At 28.4% G+C, this 12,775-nt stretch overlaps 1 protein-coding gene across 1 annotated transcript in view; it reads left to right on the top strand.

The window, feature by feature from the left end:
- The window catches only part of LOC142341070 (melatonin receptor type 1B-A-like), a 63,096-nt gene that overhangs the window by 15,816 nt on the left and 34,505 nt on the right, over positions 1–12,775 (top strand). Inside the window, exon 4 of the mRNA XM_075391921.1 lies at positions 10,109–10,122. Coding sequence (XP_075248036.1) covers positions 10,109–10,122 — 14 coding nt within the window. The remainder of the gene's footprint in view (positions 1–10,108; positions 10,123–12,775) is intronic.

Raw genomic sequence — 12,775 nt, 5'->3', positions numbered from 1 at the left:
CACCGATCAGTTATATCAGGGAACCAGCTTTGCAGATTTCTACTAAATCCTCTAGTCAATTCTATATCTGGATGTTGTTTCTTTACATGAGCCCGTATCCCATCATATCTCACAACAGAAGTACAATATGGACAATTAACTTTAGCTGAAGTACAACTTCTACATGTATACTTACCCTCATCAAAATTATTTAGTGGTTTTATATAATTACACTTATTACAACATCTAGTTAATACTTTTGAGCTGGGGTTAAGGTTAGGGTTAGGGTTGGGGATAAGGTTAGGGCTAGGGTTGGGGTTAGGATCTGAGTTAGAGTTATAGTCATAGATAGAACCAGAACCAGAACTAGAGCTAGAACTGGGGTTAGAACCAGAACCAGAACTAGAACTAGAACTAGAACTAGGGTTAGAACTAGAGTTAGAATTAGGGTTAGAACTAGAACTAGGGTTAGAACTCGATTTAGAGCTAGAACTAGAACTAGATTCATTTTTTAAAGAACAATCCCACGGAGAAAAAATATTAGCACAAATACCACTTAATATTATATTACCACACCTACATTTATCAGTTTTATCTTTATGAAATGATTCATAATGATATTTTAAAACAGCAATGTTTCCACATTTATAGTTACACTCTAAACATTGTAAAATAATTTATAATAGGGTAAACTATAATATTTACCTAATCCATCACAGGGTAATATTTAGCCATGATTTCAATTAAATCTTTAGTATTATCTTTAGATGTGATACACTCTGCTAAATATTATTTCATAACGCATTCAGTGTATTAGTTTTACATCTCTTATCCAAAATCAATTCAAGGTATAATTCTTTTTTATCTCTAACAAAATTTATAATCTCTTCTCTAAATTCCTCATTATTTATATATAGTTTGTTTAAAAACCGTCCTCCCTTTCTATTCAAAATTCCCATCTCTTCATTGACGAAGTCATAGTTCCACTGATCAGTATAACTGCTTCCCAGATCAGTATAACTGCTTCGTGTTTCACCTTCAAACTCTTCTCCATATCCAACATTAACTAATGTATTTACTCTACTCAACATTGTACTTGCTCCCATTGCTACAGTTCCAGCATTTCTTGATATTGAATTAGGATAAAAACAGTTAAATATAAATAAACCACCTGCGCCTATAATTCCACCAATATTTGATAAAATTTTAATACCCTTTCCCATAATCATTTCTTTAGTTAGAACATCTTTCTGAATTTTAATATTATTTAAAGTAAGAAGTTTATTAAAATAAAACTGATAATTATCATGATTAATAACATTTCTATCTGTTGAATCTTATTGTGGGGCTTATTGTTTATATATGATCTATCTTATTGACAGAGGATTTAGAATTAAAAGTGCTTTGAGTATTCTAATTAATCAATGTAAATATCCAGGAATATATAATGATTGTTTTTGTTTAGGTTGTAGTAAAGAAAATGATGAAGTTAATGTTAATGATGAAGATAACGTTAATGTTAATGATAAAGAAAATGTTAATGATAAAGATAATGTTAATGTTAATGATAATGATAATTTTAATGATAAAGATAAAGTTAATGTTAATGATAAAGATAATGTCATTGATAATGATAACGATAATGATAATGCTAATGATAGTGGTAATGACATTGATAATGCTAATGATAATGATAATGATAAAGATAATGATAATGATAATGATAATGATAATGATAATGATAATGATAATGATAATGATAATGATAATGATAATGATAATGATAATGATAATGCTAATGATAATGATAATGATAATGATAATGATAATGATAATGAGAATGATAATTTTATATATATATATATATATATATATATATATTGGATGAAAAACATGGTGAAACATGGGTGAAGCCTCATCAAAAGTTTAAACCTAATAACAATAGTCCTACTAACAGTATCTCTATAAACATAAATAATGATCTATAATCATGGTTAAATGATGATGATGATATTATTACTGAAGCCGCATTCCCAGATAACTTTAGATGTATTATATCTGGTCCTAGTGAATGTGGTAAGACATTCTTATTAAAAAAACTAATTCTAGCTAGTATTTACTTTGATAAGCTATACATCATTGGACCTACTGCTGATCAGTACCATGGTATACAAAGGATAAACCCAAAAGCAGATGTTGAATTTATTAAAGATATAAAAGATTTACCATCTCCCGATAAACTACCCAAAGACTTAAAGAAACTAATGATATTCGTTGATGTTAGAGCCAAAGAACCAGTTATTAATGAATACTTTTGTAGAGGTAGACATAATAATTGCAATATGATATATCTTAATCAAAACCTGTTCTCTCTGGATAGGCAGAGTGTTAGAGAGAACTGTAATCTATTTATTTTATTTGAACAGAGAGGTAAAGTCCTCATATCTATATATCAAGATTTCTTTAATAATGTTGAACTTAGTTATAATGATTTTGCTAACATATATAATAAGGTATGGAAAGAGCCTTATAATTATATTGTCATTGATATAACGAAAAATAAAAATATTAATGGTAAACTAAGAATTAATTGGGATAGGAAAATTTTGTAGTTTAGTTTAAGTTATGTCAAAGATTAAGATTAAGATAAAGATAAAGATAAAGACTAAATTAGATGTAAAGTAAAACTTAATACATCAACATTAAAGTCTATAGGTCTTCCATGCTAATCTTTAATATGAAATTCTATATATTCTATTCTAACCTTAGTTACATTTTGATACAAGAAATTAGTTTGTATAATATTTATCAAGTAACCTGGTGGTTCAGTTAGATTAAAAGTATATAGTATGTCTGTATCTTTACCATTATCTTTAGCTCCAGATATCACATTACAGTGAATGTTAATAGTACTAAAACCCATAATATCAATAATTTTCTGAGATTAATATCTACCTTTTTTATAAATTATTTTTCTAAATCCTAGTAATGAGGCTAGTGAGTTTTCTATATCAAAGCTGAGTGCTCCTTGTTTTAATTCCATTAAAAATTTCATCGTATTCTTATCAGGTTCTATTATAACATAACCATCAGTTTCTTCTTTTATTAATTCTGCTATATCAGTTAACTCATATGCTCCCGGTGTAATAGTTGAATATAGCAACGGGATTCCTTTATAATTATAATTAAGTATAGATGTAATGTTTGGGCTTGAGGTAGGGATAGGGTTAAGGTTAGGGTCAGAGCTAAGAGCCCGAGGTAAAGCTTCATCATCTTCTATAACAGTACTAGCATATAAGAATTGATTATTTCTCCTATTCACATTAAACACTGAATTATAAACAGATAATCTAATTAAACCTAATTTTGTTGTGTTAAGTATAGGTTCACTAAAGTTAAATTTTCTGTTGGTTTTATCTTTCTAAAGTTAAGTGTATGCTCTTCTTTAGTTTTAGTTAAAGCTTCGTGTATATTTTGTAGTTCATATAGAATCAAGTTGTCTGTCATTTTTTATCTAATAAAAATGGATTTTAATTTGGATACAACTTATGGTTATAATAATGATATACATAAAAGTAAGATTATAAAATATAAACCAAATGTTCTGGCAACAATGAATACGGTTAATACTAACATTAATATCATACTCAATGGAGAAGAGAATCACATAAATTTGCGTGATTCATATCTAGAGATAGAGTTTGTTGTATCAGATGATGCTGGTGGTGTATTTGCTAATGATGCCAATATCAGATTAGTTATTTATGGTATGATGGCATTGTTTAGATCAATTAAGCTTGAAACTAGTGGTGGTAGGACTATTGAATATATAGATCATTGTCATCCTAATTTATTGATGTATAAGTTATTAACTAGTACTGGTGATGAATATGAGAGTGGTGTTGTTAGAAATCAGGGTAATAGAGATAGTCAACTTAAAAGTGACCATATTGCTGCACAACGAGGACATATGTATATTATGATTAAGATGAGTGATCTATTTGGTTTCGTAAATGATTTAGAAAAGATTATATATGGTTTAGGTTTTAAACTATTATTAAAAAGAAATAATAATGGTAGAGCTCTATATAGAGTTAATGCTAATCCTGGTGCTGTTGCCAATGATGGTAATATAGAAATTAGAGATATATCATGGTGTGCACCTAGTATTGATCCTAGTAATGATAATAGAATTATTGTGCAGAAAGGATTAAATAAAAAAAATAATGTAGACTTTAGTTATTATGAAAGAAAGACAATTTATAAAAATGTACCCAATGCTACTAACTTCTTGTTGATCTAGGTATGGAAAGTGGTATGGAAAGACCGCAATATATAATAGTTGGTTTTGAAAGTAATAATGTTAATGAACAAACTCATGATGCAAGTACATTTGTAAGATTGGTAATGAGTTTTATCCCGAGGATAGAATGAATCTTAATTATGGAACCAATAATTATAATGAGGCTTTTAAAGAGATTGTTAGCTTTAATAAAGATTATAATGGGCTACCACATAATATAAAACCATATATAAATCATAGAACATTCGAAGGTAATTATAGAATATATGTATTCGATACTAGATATCAAAGGGATCATATAGGTCCACAACCAATACAACTTAGTTTTAAACTTAGTGCCGCAGTTGCAGATGTTATATGTCATGCATTAGTATTAACTAGAAAGGTTATTAGTGTGAATAGTGATGGTAAAGAGATGGTTGATATAATATCATAGATATAATTTAAGTCATAGATATAACTCTAGCGATAATTATAATTTTAGATATAATTCTAGCGGTAATTTATAATTATAGTATAATATATTTATTGTTATAGTTATATACTTTTACTTATACATAACCATATACTTATACTTATACTTATAGCTAGTCAGCTCTAATTGTTACTCTTGTTAATACCCAACTATTTCTTATTAGTATTAACAAAACCTTTAGCATAAATAATATCTAATTTCTTTTTATTCTCTAGAACTAAACCTCCAGCTTCAAGCTTAATCTTAGGCTTAGGTCTAACCTTGGGCTTAGGCTTGGGTTTAGGCTTAATAATAATAAAGGGATTATACTTTTTAACTTCCATTATTTTTTATATATAGAAATGAGTCTTTTAAATAAGTTCAAAACTAATTCATATTGTGTTGGAGGTAGACATTATACTGGTACTGTTAATATAGGAGGAGTTATCACTTCAAAAGGTACTAAAATGTTAAAAGGTAATTGTGTTTTATGTAGAAGGAATAAATCAATGACAGTATCTGATGCAACAATAGAAGCAGAAGGACTTAAAGATTTCTCTAAAAGTGTTGGTAAAGCTACGGTTAATTTTGGAAAGAAAGCTGCTAATAATCCAGTAAGAGCATTAGAAATAGCAAGTAAAATAGGAAGTGCAGCTGCATCTAGAAACCCTAAAGCAGCTCTAGCGGCTACACCTGATTTAATTAAATTTGCAACTACTGGTGAAGGTATAAAAGTAGTACAAAAAGGAAGAGGGTTATACTTAGGTACAAAGAAAAGATAATTATTTTATTATGATTATGATTATGTTTATATTTATATTTATGATTATGTTTATGATTATGATTATGATTATGATTATGATTATGATTATGATTATAGCTATGATTATGATTATATATTTATTGATCGGTGTAACCGCTTCGCGGATAAATATTAATACTAATATTATTATTACTAAAAAAATTGTTATTACTATGCACTAATATCTTTAATCTAAAAAAATACTCAGCTTGTTTTTCCTGTTCTTCTTATAATCCTCATATAATTTAACAAATTCATTATACTCATCATTATCTATTTTATTATCATTCATTGATTTAGTATATAGTTTATTAAACTTATCACTAAACTGTTTACTTAAAATATACATTTGTGAATACTTTATAATTTTATTTCTAATTTTAGTATTATTGTTTTTGATAATGAACCACAAACAGTTGCTGTAGCAAAAGCTGTTGGTATAGAATAAGATAATACTATACCTGTTAATGAAACTGATGTTGTTGTTGCAGTTGTTGCTATTGATGATAATACTATTTCTGTTATCTCAGCTATGTTAATATAACTCTTATATCTACTTAACTTCTTATTATAGTTATTAGTTTCAGTTTCATAATAATTTCTAATATCTCTTATAATGTTAATATTGTTGTTAAATTTATTATTAGCTTGAAACTTTTCGTTTATCAATCTTTCTGATACTGATGACAAATCTGGATATAGTAATCTCTCACTCGGCGTTGTTGGATTGGTCATTGCTTTGCTTATTTTCATTAGTAAAAATTCTTTCCATTTCTTTCATTATATCTTCTTGATTAAAACTATAATGCATCTCAAGTCTGTCTTTCTCATTAAGTAACTTACTTTGTAAAAGTATAGCAATTATATATTGTACTATAACACCTCTAAGAGATTTATTGTTTTCTTTTATTTCTCTCAGACCGTTAGTTTACATTTCATCTAAGTGTATGTTAGTTATATTCTGATTAAATTTATTATTATCAAATTCTTGCTTTAATTGATTATATTTAGAGATAGTATCTGCAGCAACTTTATTACAAAACTTAACAGTATTTCTGACTTCATTTGTTGATTCAATAAACTCATTAATTAGTTCTTCATTAACTTGTGTTTCATTTAGTTGTAATGTTTAAGTTGTAACTTTATCAAAGTCACCCTTTCTTAGTTCAGTTATGTTTCTACTTAAAATGTCTATTTTATTAGAAGAAAATAATAAGTTATTGTCACAATACTCTTTATTAACAACATCTTTTTCATCTCTAGGAGGATGAACATTTGTAATTTTATAGGTATCCTTCATATCAATATCATCATTATCTTCTAGGAATAACCCACGAGCCTTACTTAGTGTTAAGTTGTTTCCATTCCCTATATGACGTTTCGCTTGGTTAAATCTATTTCTTGTCATTATTTATATTACGAAATATATTTAATGATTCCAAAACCTTATTATTAGATTCAAAATCAAACTCGGATTTCAATAGTTCCTGTTCATAATATTTACCTTCTATTATCTCTCCATTAAAATCTCCTATTTTATAAGTTAGTGGTTGTGTTTTTAGAACTTCATTAACTTTAAACAATTCTCTATTCCAATTAGAAGTGTAACTTTTAGAGAAGATATTACGTTTATCTACATTTCTAACATAATCACCAACGTTAAGTTTAGGTTTAATATTCTTAAAACTAAAAGTGTATTTAACTTTATCAGGATTATTAGAAGCGTCAACTGGTGTCATATTAATTGTCGAGTGAATGTTATTGTTATATGATACAACAGCATCATTTAATATATTTACCCAATTACCATCGCCATTGATGAACATTGGTTTATTTATTATGTGTAATAATGTTCTATTGAATCTCTCTATAAAACAGCCTTTAAATCACTATATGTAGAATATAGCTCTATCCCTGAAGCGGCTTTGCCGGTTCCATATTCTTTAAGTAAAGGTTTAAATGTTTTATTGTAAAACTCACTACCTCTATCTACCCATAACTTTTCTGGTTTTCTAGGTTCAGAGCCACCTTGTGGATGTTCACTTAATACTATTTTAAAACCATTAGTTATAGATAAACCAGATTTATTCTTTAAAGGAATAGCCCGTGCATATTTTGTGAATATATCTATAACTGTTAATATAAACTTATAATTGTTATTGTATTTACTTAGAGGTGACTTATCAATTAAATCAGCTGACCATGTTTCATCTTTATATAGTGGTATTATTCTTTGTCTTTTAAACTTTGTTATTTGAGGACGGAATACTTCTTTGGCTAGTTGTTGTTGTTGTTTTTCTATTGTTTTATTTATGGACATAGTCATCTGCGAAGCAGGTTCCCTGATGGACGTAGTCATGGTTTCACCTATTTACCATAGTTAAAAATAAAATTATCTAATTGTTCTTGATTAAAAATATTCATAGATAATAGTTGCTTAGATATATCTAGCATTTCATCATATAACCCATCATGACCAGCTTTTGTTTCTAGTATTAATAATTCTAGTCTTTCTACTAAATTATTTGGGTTGCCATTTAATCCCCTGCCAAATATATTATCTCTTACCTCCATTATACCTTTCATTGTTCTATATCTAGCGCTTTTCTTATCCCCTTTGCCAAAATCATATCTAATATCCTTTAAAAACCTTTTAATTTTGTTTTCATCTTCCTCAACCTTATCATCATATGTTACATTTGATTTAGTAAGAAAATCAGTAAATCATTCTGAAAACTCATATACATTATCCCTAACTAAAATTGCACCCTGCTCTAGAGTTATATCAACAACATTCATTTTATATCTCCTACAAGGTAAATCTAAGAGTTCTAATTTTAATTGAGGATTAGTTTGAGCCCCCATGTCATGAAGAAGTTTGGATGTTTTTGTATCAACATAAACTGGTGCTATATCTTGAGTTTGCTTTATGGTCCCCTTTAACGTTTCACCAATCTGCGAAGCAGTTTCACCCATTTTGGAAGCAGTTTGATTAAACTGGGAACCAGCTTGCTCGATCTGCGAAGCAGTTTCACCAATCATCTCAGTTTGTTTATCTAACTCTTGATTTTTCCAATCTATTGATCTTAATGTTTGTTCACGTAATGCTAGATTCTGTGCTAGATTGCTTGCGTTTATCTGCGAAGCAGTTTCACTGATAGTTTTGGTTAGAGGATCAAATAACTATTCTATTTCACCATAATATTCTTGTTGTTTTAAATTATCTTCTAATCTATTTTTTTCTGTTTTGTTTTTCTAGATTGTTTAATTCTATAAGTTTATCTAGTTTAGTCATTTTATATGTTTTGAAGAATTATATTAAGAGTAGAAAAATGGATAATGAAAACAGCTTCTCTCTTAATCTAAAAAGATGTTTAGCTTGTAAAAGACGTTGTAATACTATAGATGAGTTTATTGATCATAGAAGGGAACCAAATCATGATGATTTAATAATTTCAACTTATTCTAAATATGTAGATGGGGCTGGGAAGATAATAAAATTTCTAGAATATAATAAAAATATAATAGCTGGAGCTACACTACATAAGAATACAATCATGGGAGACACTATGTAAAAATATATGGCTCAGATAATGATTTAAAATATACTAACTACCAACCATATGGATGTAATGAATGAATTAGGTCTATAATTATTTGTTATAAAAATTAGCAAAGCTCGTTATATAGTATAATAGCAACTTCAATTAACTTTCTATCATCATTAATGGTTAGTTCTAGAATATTAATAATCAGTAGGTCTTTGTCTCCATCTAATGATGCTTGGTGGATCATTTTTATTAAATCTCTTTTGAATAGATATAGATTCTCAAAATGAGGATAGCTTTTAATATTATTTACATAAAACCTTTTATCATCAAATATATTTAAACTAATCTTACTTGTTTTTGTTGTTGTCATGTTATCGCCAACTTTTTGTATTCTACATTCATCTACTGTTCTCTGTGTATTATTCATTAATGCATCATAATAATCTATGTGCCTAGCATTATATATTCCTTCTATATTCCTTTTTCTTTAGTGTTTTTAGGATAATTTTTGAAGCTATTTGTTTTGGGGGACAATGCTATAAATTCCTCAATAATCCTACTCCCCAGCTCGTGCTTAAACTTGCCGGGGACTTTATTATTAGTTTTTATAGGTATGTCTAGATTACTTAAGTCCATATGCTCATCACTAACTTTACCTTCACCATAACTTAATACAAAAGTGTCCGTATCCATATAGTGAAGTTTTAGATCTTTGAGGGATGGTTGTAGAATACTATACAATACATCATACATGTGTAATTTACTTAATTCTAAGATAGTAACACCTACATATACTGGAGAATCATATTCTATTTTTTTCTTTATATAGTCTATTTGGCTATAATCTCTATATCTAGTTATGTTCTTAAATGTTGGTTTTCTTACACTTTTCATTATTTTTTCTTCATCATGCAAGAACTTGCTTTCAAAGAAGTGTAGAGGATTCATGCACATTCTTCCATATAATGAGTTATTCATTAATTTCCTTACATCTTTTTCTGTTTCAGTTTTAGCTGTTGCTTTTATTTGTATTGTTTTGTATATAATCGCTACATATATAATCTTGTTTTTTAAAATTTAATTACTCTAGGTATTTTTGTTACTTTTACTCCCATCTTAACATAGAACTTTAACATCCTATAATGAACCATATACTCTGTTTTGTTGTTTTGGTCTAAGAATAATATCTCGGATCTTGCTTTACTTTTCTCTCTTTCTCTGCATCCCAATTCATTATCATTTGTCTTTCTTTTATTAAGCAATAGTGCTAACTGTTCTGTTCTCTCTTTACATTCATTAGTATAATCAATATCACAAATTATATAGTAACCATGATCACTATCATCTGGAGTGTTCAATATTGTATCGAGGAACCCGCTTGGCTTGCCACGGACGAAGTCCATTCGCGGATCTAGAGTAGTAGTAATAATAAACTCAAAATCCTTATAAGGTAACTTTTGCATCATTGCATAACCATATAGGTTGTTTGCGTCTATGTACCATATGGTCTTACCATCACTGCTATCTATATATCTATCATCCATAATTCCACATATACCACCTCTCTTTGCTCCAACAAAATCATCTAGCATTTGTTTATCTTGTAATGTATCTAATGTTACACCGCTTGACATTAACCAACAATCAAAACTATAACCCGGGAGACTAACGTAATGTTGTGGATTGAGCTTGAATTCTTTCATACTTAGTTTAACATATTCATTCATGCAATAGTCTAATATTTCCACATCATTCTGTAAATACTCTATAGTTAGATATTTTCCAATTTTATGACTGTTTTCATTATTAAAGTTATCTACTTCTTCTTGTGTCGGTAATTTATTATGTAGAGAGGATTTGAAATCTTCTATTTTCAGATTACCTACAAGATTATTATAGGTAGTTTTGCTACTCTACGACTTTGTCGTGGTTTCCAATGATTCTAAACCAAAGTTTTCATATGGATATAATGTTTTAGTTTTACATCCGTATATCTTTGCCATTTGATCTAGGGGCATAGCTAAGAAGTTATAACTATCTAAGAATTTAGGACAACCAATGCTAAACATCTTAGACTTACCAGCAGCTAGTGGTATGTTATCTACTTTTCTTTTATCATTATTCTTTTTGAAGAGTTCACTGTATAGCAGATTGAAATCATAGCCAGAGCCATTATGGAATATTACTGGAATGAAGTTTTGTTGTTTGTATCTTAGATTACATATTTTACATGCTGGTCCTCTATATTTACCAGTTTCATCACAATGATCTCTTACTTTATTAAAACATGTTTTACTCCAGATATGACAAGTGTTATTAGTTTCATTATATAATTTATCTTCTTCTGTGAATATCATCTTTTCATTGTGTTTTAAATTATTCTCAGTTTCTATTTCTAACAGATCTCTAGCAAATTTTTTGATGCAGCCTAGACCGAAGTAGTGTTTGAAATTACCTTGCCAGGTTTAACCCACAGCTATTGGAATATGTTCAGCTATTACATATTTACAGTCATTAGTTGAGACTTCAACAATGCAACATTCTATATCGGCAGTTATAACATTTTTTATATTCTGACGTTTGTGTTCATTTACAAAAGTAATATGTGTTTTTCTTAGGACAAACAATCTCTGGTTTGAATGAGGTGCTGCACTCATGTTTTTATTATTTAATTTGTGAGTTAAACCAATAGGTACACCTATCACAATAATAATATTTAATGTTGTTTTTAATTGCTCGTTCTAACAAGGTTTCTATGTTTTTAATTAGAGCACAGTGTTCTATTTGACCATTACTCCAAACTAGTGTTCTTACATCTTTTCTATCTTTGTTAAAATCATCCACTTGTTTAAACAATTCTATTTTACCATAACCACAAGGTGTGTATACCCAAATATTAATATTATACAATTTCTGTATTCTTATTATATAAGCAAAATCATCTTCATGTTGTTGTCTTGGTTCGATTAGTTTATCTACATATTTACTTTCTCGAGTTGCATGGTGTGGGGCGGGATGTAGCCAAGCAGTTATAGGTAGTTGTAAGCAATTGTATTTATAACTACGTATATTTAATATCGATTTAGAGTTTTTGAGATCTGGATGTAATTCTTTATAACTACCAATAGATGCTTTAGTTGGTTCAATGTTTAACTGAATACTTCTTATCTCTAGAAACTCAATATCATAACCATAACCTTCATATATTTCCTTTTCGAATCGAAATCTAGCCACCGATTGAAGTCACCATATTCATATATTGCATTATTATTAATATAATCAGTATTGAAAAATAATTTAGTAGTTTTAACTTCCTCTTTGGTTCTTTGGCTCTTATAATCACATTCAGCCGTGATCTTATATTTAAAACTCTTAACTTTACGAAACTGGTAACAGTTTTTAATTTCTTCTAAAGAGTAATTAGTTGCTTCATCTATATCTTCAAGGTAATTCCCATTTTTATCAGTAATATAAAATTCTCTCATGTTCTGACTTGAGTTTATATTGAAGTCTTCTGTGTTTTCTAGATACATGCAATTGTGACCATATGAATAAGTAGTTAGAGCTACTTTACTTCTAAATTCTTCATGACATTCTTTACATATAAACCTAATCTTAGAATAGATATTGTTTTCAGTTTCAGTTTCTGATTTAGTTTCTGTTTTAGTTTTAGCCCTAGTTTTAAT

Source organism: Convolutriloba macropyga, chromosome 6 (assembly GCF_964194025.1).
Source record: "Convolutriloba macropyga chromosome 6, txConMacr16.3, whole genome shotgun sequence".
NCBI lineage: Eukaryota > Metazoa > Xenacoelomorpha > Acoela > Convolutidae > Convolutriloba > Convolutriloba macropyga.
Note: the sequence above shows the minus strand (reverse complement) of the source record. Positions and strands in the feature narration are given on the sequence as shown.